Below are 17,859 nucleotides of genomic sequence, written 5' to 3'. Positions count from 1 at the left end.
CTGCAGGCTGCGGGGACTGGGCAAAAGGTTAAAAACGGCAGCGGAAACCAAAGCAAGAAAACCCAGGGCTGCTTCTCTCTTGAAGGGCTAAAGGTTCTAAAGCAGGCTCCTATGGGCTGCCTTGAATAAGGAAGGCACAGCAGATACCCTCCTCCTAAAGATGACCATACCACTGCAGACACTCCCCATTCCACCTCCCACCATGAAGCTCACCCAGCTGCTCTTTAAACACAACTCTGTCCTGCTAAAAACCAGGCCCTGTTGCACACAATCCCAAATCCCTCCCACCCCCACCCCCACCCCCACCCCTACCCCCAATCATCCCTGAAGATCCAGCAGGACTCAGCTGCTCATACGCCCACCCGTGTTCCTCTCTCACAACAGCCAAAGAGAAAAGAACCCAGATATCCTGCTCCAGAAGGAAGGATGGATACACAGTGCATCACACACACACACACACACACACACACACACACATTGCAGTATTACTCGGCCTTGAAATAGAAAACAAACTGGAGGGTGTTCCATAGTGAATGAATGGGTGGAGTAAAGAAGTGAAGATAAAGCAGATTATGAAGAAGAAACTCCTGTCACACATTACACTATGGATTAACCCTGGGGATATCCCAAAGACAGATAAATTCAGGATCCCATTTACATGAGATATCTTAAAATCATCAAAACCACAGAAACAGGAAGAATGGTGGCTGCCAGGGGTTGTGTAAGGGAAGGGGCAGATGAAGACATGAGGAGCTAGCTGTTCAATGGGTTTGGGATACAATAAAAGAAGAAAACATTCTAAAGACGTGTCGCGGCAATGTGAATACAGTTAACACCACTGACCCATACAACTGAAATGGCTATGTCGCCAAATAATTTTATGTTTTAAAAAAAAACAATTAAATTGCTTTTTTGAAATTAGTTATTATATCCAGAGATGGCATTGCTCTCTATACACAGATTGGAAAGATGCCTATAGGACCAGCATTAGTTGTTTTATTTTCTATTTGTCTTGCTGCATCTCCTAGGCTAACCTCAAACTCCACAATCATTCCTTTAGCCTCCCCAGTGCTGAGGTTACAGGATTTGACCACCAGGCCTGGCTCAAAAGCTTTTTAAAACTCAAAGAGAAAGGAATGAAATTCTGACCCATGCTCCAGCATGAGCCATGGAAACATTACGCTAACTGAGATAGACCAGAGACAAAAAGACAGGACTGAAAAGACAAGACGAGGGAGCCAGGACAGGCGACATGCGGAGGCAGAGAGGAGAGCTAGATACCAGAGGCTGCTGGGGAAAGCAGGTATGGGGAATGACTGTTTAATGGGTGTGTTTTACAAAACAAACAAACAAACAAAAAAAACAATTAAATTGCTTTTTTGAAATTAGTTATTACATTACTAATATAATAGTTATAACAGTAACTAATAGTTTAATAGTTACTGTTTGGGATGATGATTGTACTACATTATAAATACCACTGGAAATGCTTAACATGACAAAACTGATGTTACATGCTACCTTCCCTAAGAAAGGGAAAATACAGCTTGGTGGCTCTCATGTATTGTTTTAAAAGGGGAGGAGGAAGAGGAAGAAGAGGAGGAGGAGAAGGAGGAGGAGGATGAAGATGCCCCCTCATTTTCTTTGCCCTGCTAGCTACAAGTACAGTCCTTTTATTTAACCTCTGAACTTTATCAAGTTCAAAGCTCAGGGGACAAAGTGCAGTTTGCACAGGGCCACCAAAAACTCATTTTGTGCATTAAGATATCCATTAAAAGTAGACAACTGCATGCAAATGAGAACAAAAAGGAACTTCTATTGAAGCCCAATTACACTCCATACTTCACAGATGCCCGAAACAGAGAAAGGGAAGACACAGATGCACCAGTGCACCGAAGGGGAAGATGGCAGGCTACCGCATCTTTAGCTTACCATGCCAAAAAGTCCTCCATAAACTAGTAATGGGGAGAAGCGGTCACTGACAACGGCAAGCAGCACTGTCTTTTGCTAAAATCCACGGCAATAACTATCCTTCCCTTAGACTTCCTGCATCCTACCCAACTGAAGATGTTAAAGCTGTCTGAATGTGGATCATGTTAGGAAAAGGAGAAACTAAGCAAAGCCTTTAGAACCTCGGCATTTTTTATCAGATTAGAGCACGTTATCCGTCTACTAAACGTCTTTAAAGTGATTCAGCCAGCCAGCAGGACTGCTTTCAATGCAATGCTATTTTTTAAAATATGGAATGTCCTTGAAAATATTGCTTAAGCTGCCACAGCCTTAACAAATAGGCAGTTACCATATTTAATCAATTATTATCTCTGAAATGTATTATTTAGCAAACCTTCAAACAGTCAATCAGAAAACGTCTGCAGGGTTTGCCTGAATTTCTCATTCCATCCACCTTGCCCACATCCTTCAGTTCCACACAAAAAAACTTTAATGAAGCCGAATCTATCAGAGCAAAGGGGACAGTGGACCAGATTCACTCAACAGCCTAGATATATGGAGAAATAATGTCCCATTTATCCTCTCAAAAGATTAAAGCATCTTTAACACCATTCCCTGAGCAGCAGCGTTCCTCAAAGATGAAATTTACGGCACGTCACATTTTATCTTTAAAATGTGTATGCTTCATAATAATTTCATATTTGAGTTCTCTATCAGCAATTTTTACATGACAAGCATTCAGATTCTGAAATCCCAGACCACAGACAACAGTATGTAGTGCCTCTTAAGTTTACTCTGGTGGCATGCCTTTTGTTGTTGTTGGCCTTTCCAAACACCTGCTTGGCACATTCAAACAGACTCAAAATGAATGCCCAACACATTTGTTTGCCGTGCTAAATATTATGGTCTCCAGACCAGGATTTCTTCCAAAAAAAAAAAAAAAATACAACTTTAAAACTTTCTAGATAGTAATAGAATGTGTGCTCCAAATTTTAGCTTAAGTATTATTTAAAACACACACACACACACACACACACACACACACACACACACACACACACACACGGGGGAGGGGAGGGTCTTTGGGCCACCAGTGCTATCTGCAGAACAAAGCCCGCAATGCCCTGACACACAGCTTCTTATAAAAGTGTGCTGTAGAGCTGTCCTACTATCAAGATCAGTGCTTTTGCCATTTCCCTCTACTTTGCTTAATGTGACAAACATGTGTCCATAATGCAACCCTTTGGCAGAGCCTACTAACATTACTGCCATATAAGATCTCTACCCTGCTGCACAAATTCACCCTAATACAGGGCTGCTTTGTGCTCCAGGTCATTACAAGCAGATCCCTCTGTAACGATCTTCCCCAAAGACTCACATCTAACATCCAATGTCCCCCCAATCCCCACCCCTGGTACTGTTTTACATGACTACCAAGATCTACAAACAGCATGTCCTGCCTTTGTTTTCTTTCCTGTTGGACAAATGACTGAACGTCAACAAGGAAACCATCAAACACACTGCAAATCCTCCCCTTGCCCGACTCATGACAGTTCTCCATAGCACAGGCGTAATTCTAGAAGCTAGCTAGCTAGCAAGCAAGCAGTCGCAAAAGCTTCAGGCCAGGAGCATGCTTTATGTGTCTACAAAGCAACAGGTACTTTCCACACTACAGGAACCCAGCACGACACATGCAAAGCTGAACTTCACTCCCAGGTCCCTGCGTCCCTGCTATAACGCTGAAACTATTTCCACAACGTTCGATATCTGAAATCACAATGACATTAAGCGGGTGTTAGAATTGAGGTGTAGACCGTATCCACACCTCGATGAGTAGTTCTGCAGAATTAAAAAGTTCCTTGGAAGGGCCAGAGATGTAATAATACTTGTTGTATACCAACCCCGTTGGCAGCTGCCATCTGCACTATGGTCTCTATTGCTGATTTATTAAAATACCGCCCATCTCCACCGACCACCAGTGATGATCCCTGGCGATCTTTGAGGTCTATGGAAAAGAATATGCTCTGGATGAAATTCTCCAGATAGCAAGGCTTTTCCTCAAAGTAATAGGTGTTCTTCCGTAATCCACTTGTTCCTGGCTTCTGGTCATGGTATGGAGCTGTGGCAAAAATCAGCAGTGGGAGTGGACCCTCTTCTGTTTTCCTGTATGTCCCAGAAATCCATTCTTCAAAGTCACTCATCTTTCATATCCAACACTTGGCTCTGTGAGGGTGTCCAGGAAGTAGCTGAGGGTCCCCCAAATGGTCTATCAGACCTGAAGCTGCCACAGTGTCCTTTGAGTAAACAACACAGAATTTTCCCTCGGATCATCACTGTCGGTTAGGAAGTCTCATTAATTCCCTACGGTGATTGTCTCCTGAGACAAAGTTACGGGTCACACACCCACTCATAACCCCCCCCACACACACACACACACACACACACACACGAAGCAGATCTTCAAAGTCGTTCGGATGAAGATCCTTCTGCCCACACAATGAAGCTGAACACCCTTCAATTATTTTTGCTTCATTTCCCGTTAGGGCAAAGTGCCCCGGAGCGCTGCCTACAACAGACTTTGGTTTCAGACACCAGATAGCTGCCAGCCTCTGCTCTGGAAGCCAAGGCTAAGATGGAACAACTGCAATCCCTAAAGCAGGCTAGGACAAGATACCTGGTACGGCTCTCACTTGCCCAGCTGCCTCTTGAACTGGAGCCTCTGGGCCATCTGCAGCTAAAGTTGCTTGGAGCCACTGAGCAAATAAAAGGTCAAGCTTAAAATGGGAGAGAGGGCTCTCAGTTCCCTCTGGTCTCTCTGCTTCGATGCCATTCTGAGACCCACAGGATTATGTCCTTCCCACATGCCATCCCAGGTAGAGGAGGAATGATCAGCTAACAGAATGATCTGCTCATTGGCCACCAAGAATTTAACCAAATGAGGCTGGAGTAAGCTTAGGGAGAATGTGCTTGTCAGCATGGGCAATGCCCAGGGGGCATCTCCAGCACTGGGGGTGAAAATGGTTTCGTGAGAGTATCCACTAACCAACAACTAGGCTTTCCTCCTGAATTTATAGAAAATTGACCCTAGGGATTCACCACATTTTTGAGAAATATAGAACAATGAGGAGTTGATAGATGTATTTTCCTATGTATATAAACCTGGATCAGTTGCTAATAATTAGAAAAATAATAGGATAATACAATTAATTATTTTGGATAGGGTCCTACTATGTAACCCAGACTGGCCTTGATCATGTAGCCCACACTGGACTGGAACTTGAAATCCTGCTAGCCTCTGCTGACATATAGGCATATGACACTGTGTCAGTCTAAACAGACTTTACTCTCAAGAAAACACTTTAAAATTTTTTTATTTTCATTTATGTGTATATGTGTATGTCTGGCTGCTGTATGCCATGTGTGCCTATGAAGGCCAGAGGAGGACAATGGATGACCTAGATCTGTAGTTATAGGCTGCTGTGAAGTGAGCTGGGTCTGAGTGCTGAGAACCAACCTCTGGAAGAACAGTACCCTCTCTTAATGGCCAAGAATTTCTCCAGCCTTCTCAAGGAAACATTTTAATGAAGCAAATTGTCTTTTGCATTTGAAGAACCTAAAATGTTTTAAAACATTTTATCTCAACAAATTTAGTATCTAATATCCTCTCTGACCCCTGAGGATTTCTTAATAATCAATTTAAAATACATGCCTGTGAGTTCCTTGTCTAGGTCAGCAGAAGTTACCAATTAAGAAGCTGTATCATCAAAGTTTAAAAAGTAAACCAGGACTGGTCACACCACAGGTCTGGGGAGTCTGATAGAAGTGGAAAGTAAGGTTTTGAAGGGAGCTGTGAATGACCACCTTTGAAAACCAAAATTATTTATCTACCAGGGTGCCAATTTGGGTATGACAGAAGACAAGCTCTGTAAGCAGCTAGCTAGCCTCTCAGAGATATGAACAGCCCTGTGATAGGGGTGGGGTGGGGTGGGAGAAGGGGCTGCCTAGCACAGGACCAGCAGAGCTATTGGGCACATGGCTGAAAAGCACTGAACTGGCAGGGGAGCCTGGTGCCCTTCATAGAGCAGACATGGCCACACTGACCAACTACCCACAGCTCACGTTCCATCTGGTCGTTGGATCATATGGTCCAAGTGGAAGAGCAGCCTGCACAGCAGCCTGGACCTGCTGAAGAGCTGTCTCCTGTTCCAGCCCCAACACAAAGCTAGCAGCTTTCTGAGTCACTTGGTGTATGGGCCTGAGTAGCACACCCAAGTGTAGAATGTGCTGTCTCCAAAATTCAAACAGGCTTCTTCCTGGGTGGTAGGAGTGGGCAAGTGTAGTAACTTATCCTCCACCTTAGAAGGTCAATCTCTCCATGCCCCACACCACTTGATGATTGGGAATTCCACTGAGGTAGAAGACCCTTGAATTTTGGTTGGATTTCCCATCCTCTGATGTATGTATATGTTTTATCAACAAATCCAAAGTGGTTGCTACCTCCTGCTCATATGGTCGAATCAGCACAATGTCATCAATATAGTAGACTAGTGTGATAGTTTGTGGAAGAGACAGGTGATCAAGATCCCTTATGACACGGGGCTGGAGAGGTAATATACCCTTGAGACAGAACTGTAAACGTATACTGCTGGTCTTGCCAACTGAAAGCAAAGAGAAAGAAAATCTGCAGATGTGGAAACAGCTCATGAGGCACATGTATTAGGCTGAGATCCAGACTGCCAAAAAACCAGCCACTTTTTTTTAATGGCTTATTTAGGGCTCCTGTTTTTAAAAAATGAAATTCTAAAAGCAAGCTTGTTTTATTCATAGCTATCTACCATGACTTTTTGACTTATTACAAGTAGCTTTTTTTATTATTATTCATCTATTTTAAGTTTTGTGCCAAGTTCCCCTTCATTTCTTATAGCCTTGCAAATTAGACCAACATATGTGTCTTGGCATATGCAACCAAAGAGCTAGATTTATGAAATATTATTCCAGTGATGTCTTCATTGGACTAACAGACCGGTGACCCAAGGCACTGCAACCTTCCTAATGAGATCCTGATGTCCCAGGGTACATTCAGGAGCACGTGGGCATGGGTGGGGGGGCTGGGCAAACCCACCCAGCTCTCCTGCCCACCCAGGGCGTTACATTTCGGTATGTTCTCTGCTCCAGCTGGGCCGCTTGCTGGTGAAGGGCTTTCTGAAGCTGAAATTACAAATGTATCCATTTAGATGGCTGCACATGCCCAATCTTGTATTTATCAATACGCAAACAGAAGCCTGAAGGACACATGGTAGACGCTTACTGTAGAAAGCTTCCTGTCTTAAAAAAAAAAAAAAAAAAAGAACATGAAGTCGTAATTTTACAGACACCATAGAACTCAACCTCATATAAAAATATTACCAGAAGCAGCAATGTTAGATGGACTGTGAAGTGGGGTAAAAAAGAAGAGGCATTAAAAACATTAAGCTTCCTGAGCCGCTCGGACTAAGTGGGGCAGCTATTAAGAAACTCATCCGTTTTAGCTCTCCAGCAAAGGTTGAACTTCATCTTCAGAAACGCTACTGTCGAGCAGAGCGAACCCAATTTGGCCTAATGAATTCGCCTGCGTTGCCAGTACTCCTTCACAATGACACAGATTACATTTAAACCATATGGGGGATTTAAGGATTGCTCCCTTCAGACAAGGAACTTTCATACTGGTCTTGGGCCCAATCAATTTCCCAATGGCAGAGTTATGAACCCCTTCACAACTGGCCTTCCTCATCAGCAAGCTGGAAACCTGTCTCCCTCCCTCTTTGGCTTCCTTCCTTCCTTTCTCCTTTTTTCCCCTTTCTTCTTTCTTTCCAGTAACACATATTTATGGGACAGCTAGCTACTATGTCTAGGCCCCATACAAGCACCAGATCTAGGGCTCAAGTGGGTTCATGCTTCCATAGGCAGGTTCAGTTTTTAGAAAGGTCACAGGGACAGAAGTGCTAACCCTGATTCAGGTGCAAAGCCTAGGAAGTCAGCTTCTCCTTCAGCTAAAAGCAACAGGATGTACCCAACGAATGGCCCATAGCTCTCTACTTTTGCCATGGCCCAAAATCCTTACCACTATGAGCCCAGAGTACTGGTCCACAGCAGTGGGGAAAGGCCATTCATTTCTCCAGCCAACCCAGGTAGGTGCAGCATGGCAATACATGAAGTACACAGGACTAGGAGACAGGCACAGCCAGGCCCAAAAGCTACGACTCTCAAAGGTATGAAAGTGTACTCGGGGACAGGTCACCGAACTGAACTGAGCCTGCAAGATGCAGCTTGCACTCAACTGAAATGGTAGTAAGTCATAAAGACATCCAGTGTTGTACATGGCATCCAAGAAGCTGTGAGTGAAGACTAGCCCATCCCAAACCTCAGCTCATCGCTAAAGTGAGATCCTAACATCTGCCTCACTCACAAGAGCAGGGGAAAGATCCTGCTTCTCCTCCTGAGTGTTGAAGCAAGCCTCTAGAAATGATGAAAAGGTACTCACTACCACTTATTTCCCGGTCTGCATGGGGGCAGGGACAAAAAACATGGGTGAGTGGGTCTTTGTTTGAAAAGAAGTCACATCAGGAGGAAGCTATCATGGTGTGGTGGCCGACAGACTGTCCCGGGAGGTACATTTACAGAGCTGAGTCTCTGAGCAGTAGCAACCCCAAAGGTGAGCCCTGGAAAAGACCTGGGGCAAGACATGGAGCTATATGACCCACAAACCTACTTTTGCAAGTATCAAAGAAGTGTGAGGAATTAAGGCAGGAAGGACATAAACCACCATGTTTGGGGAAACATGACTGGCTAGCAATAGTGTATGAAAGAGGTTGCAGAAAGAGATACTAGATTATCCAAGACTGGCAAATTAAAGCTGGTAGACCAAGGCTAGCAGACCAAGAAAGGCTGGCAAAAAGCACACCTTCCTTAGCTGGAGTGGCTTTGAAGGTCCTTGTGGATATAACCTGCCGATACATCACTGAGTCCTTGCTGGCCTTTTAAATATACTTTCAACTTTGAGTCCCCGAGCTTGCCGGAGTCTAGAGGTTTCTGTCCAATAGGAGGAAGAGATTTCCTAAGCAACACTGCTTCTGACCCCTTTCCACACCTCAGCTTCTATCCATTCTCTGAGAACTACCCCCTACCCTGCCCCAGAGGACTCTGACTCCAGTCCATGGTGACCAGGGTGACAACGCTGAACTGCTCCTGTCTTCAGGTCTTGGGCTCTAGAACTGAGACTTTGAAGTATACAAGCCAGAGCCAGTTAGCCCTTTAACCAGAGAGGCAGATTAAGGGACTAGAGGAATAAGACCCCTCATATCTCAAGCATATCTATTGGTAAAACTGTTTCTGACAGCCAGGCGATATACAGGGAGGGATAGTCAAACAGTACTAACACCGGGCCACTTAAATATCTTGAGGTGCTGTGGCCTTGATCTGTGAGGACTAAATCAGAAAGGAATCGAAAACAGAATCAAGAAGAAATGGGTTAGATGTATCTTGTGGACTGTGTAGGGGTTCAAGATATCAGACACAACCATTAGGAAATACCTGCTGTGAGCAGAAACCATGGAGGCTCTCCATGGCATTGGCATTCTAGGCCAGGAAGGCTCCACACTCAAACCCCTGGCCAGCATGCACTCCATCCAGCTCACAGCATCACCCTCATCCAGCTAGAACAGTAACTTACTGCTAATTACTCAGAGTAAGTGAATGGATGGGTGATTAAGTGGAGGAATGGGTGGTAGGAATCGACCTTAAGCATGCTAGGCAAACATTACACACTCAGCTACACTCACAGCCCCTACATAGGCACTTAAAAATGTACATTTAGACTAAAGTACAGAATAGCCAAGTATACCTTGCATAAAAATAAATCAAATTTACAGTACACGTTGAGTGCCTCTTATCCAAAATTCTCTAGACCAGAAGGGTTTTGGATTTTTAGATGTTTCTGAATTCTGGAATGTTTGCACTGGTATAAAATGAGATGTCTTAGGGATGAAATCTAGGTCTAGGCAAATTCATTTTGTAAGCCACCATGTGGTTGCTGGTATTTGAACTCGGGACCTTCGGAAGAGCAGTCAATGCTCTTACCTGCTGAGCCATCTCACCAGCCCCGGCAAATTCATTTTAATCATATGCATCTTTTACACACAGCCTGAGGGCAACTTTATACAAAGTTTTTAGTGTGCCTATGATTTCATTGTGAATTGCTACATGAAGTCACATGTGGAATTTTGCATATGTGGTACTGTACTGATGCTCAAATGTATCAGATTTTTGGAGCATTCTAGATCTTGGTATTTTTAAAATTAGGGATACTACATTGGTATTAATGTCTTTGGATCCAATATAGAAAATGTAAATATAGTTTGTATTTTAAACACATTTAAGGAATGTGGGCTATTACCTCATCTAAATGTCACCTTGTGATTGTAACTGACAACAGCCAGAGGGCCAACTTATTTAGAATCACAATTACAACTTTTTGGATTTATCGGAATTATAAACGTTCACAGAACACTCAAGGGAACTTGGAGTATACTAGAAGTTCATTCCATTAGACATGGAAAGGAATGGACTTTCTGGCCAGACTGGCAGGATCTGAACCTCAGCCTTCCAGGCTCTAGCTGAATAGTCTTGGACAATATTTATTTAATTCCCCTGTGCTCCCATGTCTTTATCTGTAACATTAAAGACGGGAGTCCACACCCATCTCATGTGTAGACAGGCTGCGCAAGGAATCCCAGAATCTATAGATGCCCTTATATGAAAGGGTGCCATTTCCATACAACCTGCATATACCTTCACATATTAAGAAACTTCCAGGACACTTACAGTGCCTAATACAACATAAAGAATTAACATTGCATTATTTAGAGAGTCTCTGCAAACCAAGGTTAATGAAACTCCTTTTCAAAGTTCTAGAAGTTAGGACTGGGCTTTTATGTCTGTTAGGATGCTCAAAGTCCCAGGTTCAATCTCTGAGTACTGTAGAAGCAGGGTGTGGTAGCACAGAGGCTGCAATTCCTGCACTTGGAGGTGGAGGCCCTCATGTCATCCTCAACTATGTAGTCCAGCCTGAGCTACATGAGAATCTGTTTTTTTCTTTTTTAAAAAAAAAAGTTCTAAAAGACAATAAAGAAAAGCATGCAAAATGTTTACTGTAATGCTTGACCACAGAGTAGCTACTTAACAGAGGATCCAAGCCCATGCGGAACCGGGCAGAAGCTGACATGGGCAGTGAGTTTTAAAGTGGCTGCTGAGTGCCTTCATGAGATCATAAAAATTGAGTGTTTTCAGTGTTGCTTGTCGACAGTGACTTTTAAAAGAACATAAATATATGATTTATAAAACTGAAATGCAGGATCAATGAATTTATAAATAAAATAGCATATAGAGAGTCATTGTGCATACACACATATACACAAACACACACAAAACCCTTACGCTGACAAATGAGTCCAAAGAGGATGAGGAACATGACTGTTGCCTGAGCTCCTCCTACATCTACTGTGGGGCCAAGGAGCCCCAGCTCCCAGCGGCCCCAGCTCCCAGCAGCCTTCAGCATCGTGCTATGGTCTCAGAGTGGCTCAGTGGAATCTCACTGGGCTGACCACCTGCAACCACCAACATCTACTCACAGTTTTGATGAGCCTCTTCAATGCCAGACCTGTTGACAAGTGCGGCCTCCGAGCAAACAGGAAGAGAGAAGGAGGCAACTGTCTTCCTTATCCTTTGAGAACTTTTTGGTAGAGGACAGAGGATATATGTCAAAAGCTGGAGTAAAAATTTTGCTCACTAGGAACTTGCAGTGGAATTGTGTGCTCAGAAGGAAGAACATGGCCAGCAACCCTGGCCTACAGGAATGCCATTCTTAGTCTGTGGCTGAACTCAATCTCTCCAACTTAAAGATGCACTAGTGTGCGTCTTCTGGCTATTACCTGGAGATAAGTATTAAAATCCCTTGGATTTTTTTTTTTGGGGGGGGGGAGGAGGGGAGTGAGGATGGGGGGGGTCTGTGGGGGGAACCAAGTTCCAAAGCTGCTAATCACAAAGAAGTTAAATGTTATGGAGCACTGTACATATGCACTGAATCACCACACTGTGACCCATGAGGACGTATAGTTAGTATGAATCCATTTAAAAGATAAAGGACGCCCACACCCACAAGTCTGGTTACAGAATTGCTTTATTTTCAAATCATGTGTGGTTGTATGTGTCCCTCTTGTGGTAGGAAACAGAAAAATCAGGCAAATGTGCTGTAGCCTTGGGGTGACAGAGGTGTAGTTCTCTTTCCCAGGACTGCTGTGTTGTCTAAACATAGGAGGGCCCAGTTCACCAGGCCCCTTTTGTGTCTTCTTATGGCCCACAAATCATTAAGATTTTAACACGAAGCGGGGAAACAGTGTTACTCCGGGACAGTCTCGTGCTTGCACAGGCCAGCTTTGGAGAAAGGTGGCTCCAGAGAAGGGGAGCTGCCTTCCAGTGGAGAATCAGTGTGAAGTAAGGGAGCAAACTCTCTTGAGGAAGTTCAAGCACATAAAGAAAATACAGGAAGTGCTCATCAGAGCTGCCTGGACACACAGTAACAAAAATCAAGAGGCACTGAGAAGGCCTCATCTCACCCTTCTAACTCATCTGATGTGAGCCAGGGAAGAGAGATGGTTTGTGGGATAAACGCTCACTCAACTTCTGCCTTGGCCCAGGCACTGTGGGAGGCAGGGGGAAGGAACACAGAGGAAGGAAATCCAAAACGGAACAGAGAGGAAGAAGGAATGCTTAGGACTGAACCAAGCACTCATTTGTTCGACCCAAAGGGTTCTGGATTAGACCAGCCTGCATCCAGCCTTGACTTTGCCCCATGCTGGCTGTATAGTCTTTCTGACCTCAACTTCTTATTTGTAAAATAGGGACAATGGGTGTGTGCTTGTAACTCAACAGCACTCATCAGGTTAAATCACCATTAATTTGACCAGCCTGGACTGCCTACTGACTTTGAGGCCAGCACGGGCTACAAAGTGAGATATTGTCTCAAAATAAAATAAACAAATGCTGAAAGGGCGGCATCTGTGATGGTTTGAATAAAAACAGCCCCCATAGGCTTATGTTTGGATACGTGGTCCCTAGTTGGTGGAACTGTTTGGGAAGGATTCGAAGGTGCCTTGTTGGAGGAGGTGTGTCACTGGGAGTGGGCTCTGAGGTTCCAGTTAGCTTTCTCTGCCTAGTGCTTGTGGGTCAGGGTGTGTGTAAGCTTCAGCCACTGCTCCAGCACCATGCCTTCCTGCTGGCTGCCATGATCCATACCATCATGGTCAGACTAACTCTGTGAAACTGTAAGCCTTCAGTAAACCCTTTCTTCTATAATTGACTTGGTCATGGTGCCTTATCACAGCAATAGAAATAACGATGGTGATGCAGATGATATGGTGAAGGAAGATGAAGCAAGAAGATGGAAGAGGAGGAAGAGGAGGAGGTGGAAGAGGAGGAAGAGGAAGAAGAGGAGGAGGAGGAGGAGGAGGAGGAGGAGGAGGAGGAGGAGATGGAGACAAAGATGAAGCTGAAGACAACGAAGTTGTTGCTGAAGACAACATCATTGCTTGAATGACTTCTTTTGGACATCATGGATTAGTGATCATAGGGTTATGGACTATGCACTTTGAGGGCCAATTGCTTTGAGGAATTCAGTATAGTGAAAATAAGGGATCCAACTCAAATTCTTACCAGACTTTACTTAGTTCTTAAGTAGTATTGAGGGTACCAATCTGGTTCCTCACCTATTATACAGCGGCCCAACAGCTTTTTCTCTCAAGCTGCTGAGATCAGATGAACTCATGTGAAGTCCAGCACTGTGCCTAACAGTACCTGTGGGCTTCCTGGCACGCATAATAACAATCCCACGATGTGGGAGTTCTTACTACTCCTGCACTACAGATGAGGAAATTGAAGTATTACCGCATTAGGCCAGGCACTAAATCCAATCAGTGCTGTCATATTTATAAGGGGCGAGTGATTTGAAGACAGAGACAGACACAAAGAAGCGTGTCACATGGGGACAGAGGTAGAGAATGTGAGCTATGCTGCAGCACCAAGCAACAGGAGCTAGGAGGGAGCCAGGGTAGAACCTTCTCTAGGGTTCCTAAGAGCATCGCGGGCTGTGGCTGTCTCTAGAGTAGAAGGGTGCTTGCCTGGCATATGTGAGGACCTGGGCTTGGACGGAGGTGGTGAGGAGGGAGGAAAAGGGAAGGAAGAAGCAGCAACGACTTACCCTCAGGGCTGCTACTCTGATTCCAGAATTTCAAGCCTTTGAAGCTACAAGAGTGAATGAGTGTTGTTTGACCCAACGGTGTGTGATGTCTTGTTCTAGACACTCTGGAGAGCTGACGTAAGTTAGCAGTAATTTAAAATGGCATGTCCTATTCTGGGGCAGCTGGGCTCTCTGCGCGAGGGTTGGCAGGCTGAGTGAAAACATGCAGGGGTTTCCACAGCCCGCTCCCACGTACCTTTCCTATGCCCCAGAGTGCTTGCTCCTCGCCACCCAGTGTCAGCCTGGATGCTGGCTCAGGATCTAAGGGGAAGCTTCCTTTCTTTCTCACTGCTTTCTGCCTCAGTACCTGGAATGGGCTTGCTCAAAGCAAATCTCTGAGTGACTAAACTACTGATGTGAGAGCATCAAACACCCTCTGAGACTCCTGGGGGGCTGATGAACATGGGCATCTTCCTAGGGAGTGAAACGATCTCCCCTTCTTAGGCCGACCACTAAGAAACTTCTCCCCTATCACAGACAACTCAGGCATCTGCAGAGGGCACCCTGCCTGAGAACTGGCATGTGACTGGTTTCTAGAACACACGAGACCTGCATAGTAACAACCGAGACCAGAATCTGCGGCAGGGAAGGGAGCACAGCTGGTCGGTCTGTGGGGCTCAGACAGGAAGCTTGCTCCACTCCTGAGCAGGGCCTCAGGGGTCACAGGCAGAAGTGGCACGGGGCCTTCATGGTTCTAGTCCCAGTAAGGTAGAAAAAGTGAACTACACAGAGGACACACCAAGGCAAACCAGAGGGGAAGAAGGGTCACGGCAGACACTGTATCCTACCAGACTTGTCAACAAATGTCAGAGAAAGTCTGGTGTGTCGGCATATACCTGGAATCCCAGCACTTGGGGGGCAGAGGTAAAGGATTGTCATGAGTTTAAGGACTACACCCCAAGTTCCAGGCTAGCCAAGGCTATACAGGAAGACTGTCTTTAAAACAGTGTATACATATTTATTTATTTATTTATATGTTTATATATGCATATAGATATGTCTCAGATCTGTAGAAAAATAGCTGCACACTGTGTAATTGTTTGCAGTGTGGTTCTTTTGCATCTGTAAATTATGTATTTTACCTAATTACTCAAGTTTTATTCATTCTACAATACTAATCTAGACCATGAACCTTGGTCTACTGAAGACATCAGGTGACATGAAGGCCTGTTTCATGTCACGTGGCCTGTTAGTTAAACAACGAGCTACAGCAAACTGCTAGAGTTTCAGTGTCACTGGACAAATACTGTGACCAGCCCCACTCCGAAACAGCCTTTTGGGTTCGCTGACCTAAGTCTCCAAAACTCTTTCTCTCCTCAGAGTCATGAAGTTAATTCCAGGACCAGGTTGAAAGGTTGGCCCGTGTATGAAATAAATCCAGGGACTGTGTATGTTGGTGAGGCTGCAGAGATGGAGAAACTGCTACTCACTGTAGGTGGGGATGCACATTGGTATCGCCACCATAAATTAATATAAAGGCGCCTCAAAACACTGTGAGTAGAGCAGTGTGGCCCAGGTATCCCAGTGCTGATTGTAAATGCAATAGAAAAGAGACCAATCTCATGTTTGTCACTATTCACTGTCCCATGGGGACAATCCTGCTTACATCAGGGCTGTCTGACACGCACCTCTGAGACAAGATAGCCAAGATCCAAGGTCACCTGAGTCCAGAGCAAATGAATAGGGAAACCGTCACACACATACAAAATGGAACAATAGTCAGTCATGAAAAAAAAAAAAAGAAAGAAAGAAAAAGAAAAAGGAAAAAAATGTCTGTTGTTCATGGCCACATGGGTAGAACTGAGTGTTCCCAAAGCGTAACACATTACCAGGCACGAAGGCTATGCTGGGTAACTGTCTAAGGGACAGAAAGCTTCCAAAACTGTTCAAGAGAGGCCCCAGGAACAAGGGGGACCTCTCCCTTGTTCTGGCCACTTCCTACAACTGTCCTCGAATCCTAATGGGCAGTGGCACTGGCACTGTGTGTACAAAAGAAACCCTGGCGCTCAGGGACAATCCTGCTTACATCGGGGCTGCCTGCCATGGGGACAATCCTGCTTACATCAGGGCTGCCTGCCACGCACCTCTGAGACAAGATAGCCGAGTGTCAGACCAAAGACAGACTGAACCTAACTTCCCAGAATGGGTTCCTCTCCCATCCTGAGAGCCTGCAAGAAGCCCTGTGCGTGAGAAAACACCTGTGCACTGCAACACCCAGGTTAACGGCGTGCAGCGTGTGGCGTGCAGCGGGCCACTAGGTGCTGGCAGGTCTGCTAAGAGAAGTCAGGCTGGGAAGGAAGGCAGGCAGTGTTGCGGGACTCTTGGCAGTATCCAGTACATTTCCCACGGAACCCTGACCCTACCCACTGAAGCAGCCGACGATGGCTGAGTGTGACTCATGCAGGCAGTCTGTCTATTCATCATCTTAATCTCCCCAAAACTACGCTATGACATATTAATTTGAAAATTAAGTAAAAAGAAATTCAAGTTCAGTTGCAGTGTATTTGCCTAGTGTGCAAACGCCTGCATTTGAGCTTCAACACCTCTCCTTCCCCACAATAAGGACATTTATAATTTACCCTAAACAGAACATCCGGTAATAAACAGTGTATCCAAGAACCAAACTCTTATGTTTGGCTGACTCTGAAGTCATACTATAATAAAATCCTAAATGAGAGAAATTATCTAATTTTTTTTAGTTTATAAGTTTGTGTGTGTGTATGTGTGTGTGTGTTTGTGTGTGTGTGTGTTCCTGTTCACACGAGTGCACACGTGTCCCTTTCCAGAGACAACTTCAGGAATCAGCTCTCTCCTTTCCCCTCCCCCCAGCCCCCACTGTGGATTTCACTTTTCCCTGTGACCTCCCTCCCCTTCAACCTGGAGGGAGTGACTATGATAAAGATCCCCCCACCCCACGTTCCTCAAGAAGCCCGAAGTCTGGGCTGTTGAGCTGCTCTTCATCTCATCTGAGGCTTTATCATGTGGGCTCTGAGGTCTGTTTGGGACAGGGCTGAATCAGCCCAAGGAGTGGCTTGCCTGAATCAAAAGTAGTTTCAATGATGACCATGGTAACTGGCACTCAGGCTGCACCCCGAGTTCCTCAAGCATTCAGAAGCCTATGAACTCAACCCGTTCCCACGACACTCTTCACTAGATATCAGAACTAACCCCAGGAAAGGATTCTGAGCCTTAGAGATGACAGGCAGAGCTCATAACATTTCACGGTAAGTTGAAATTACAGTGTGAACCCAAGTCGATTCCAACTCATACTGTGAGCTGCTTCTTAGTGCAATGCAGGGTGCCACCCAGTGGCCTGTCTTCTGTCTGGCATTACATCAGAGGCAGTCCACAGGGATGCTGTGAAGGATGAAGCCCTGAGACCTAGAGTATGCTTAAATAGTGCACTGCCTGCTTCATGTGACAGATAGTCCTGGTCTGGTCCCATCAAAGCAGCAGAAGTGTGTGTGTGTGTGTGTGTGTGTGTGTGTGTGTGTGTGTGTGTGTGTGTGTGTGTGGCGTCTCTGGGTTCCCGTCACATGCTACCTGTAGTGGTCTCTAATATCCCCAGAACTCTTCACTCA

General features: G+C 45.1%; 1 protein-coding gene across 2 annotated transcripts in view; it reads right to left on the bottom strand.

Annotated features, from left to right (window-relative positions):
* Positions 1-17,859, bottom strand: part of Pgm1 (phosphoglucomutase 1) — a 59,767-nt gene that overhangs the window by 29,478 nt on the left and 12,430 nt on the right. Inside the window, exon 1 of one of the 2 annotated variants that reach the window (XM_021199890.2) lies at positions 3,852-4,359. The exons of the other annotated variant lie outside the window; for it this stretch is intronic. Within the exon in view, the coding sequence (XP_021055549.1) occupies positions 3,852-4,151 (300 nt within the window). The 5' untranslated portion in view covers positions 4,152-4,359. Of the gene's footprint in view, positions 1-3,851; positions 4,360-17,859 lie in introns of those variants that run through there. 2 annotated transcript variants of the gene reach the window in all.

This window comes from Mus pahari, chromosome 6, assembly GCF_900095145.1.
Source record: "Mus pahari chromosome 6, PAHARI_EIJ_v1.1, whole genome shotgun sequence".
Classification (NCBI taxonomy): domain Eukaryota; kingdom Metazoa; phylum Chordata; class Mammalia; order Rodentia; family Muridae; genus Mus; species Mus pahari.
The sequence above is the reverse complement of the archived record's forward strand: the minus strand, read 5'-3'. Positions and strand labels throughout refer to the sequence as shown.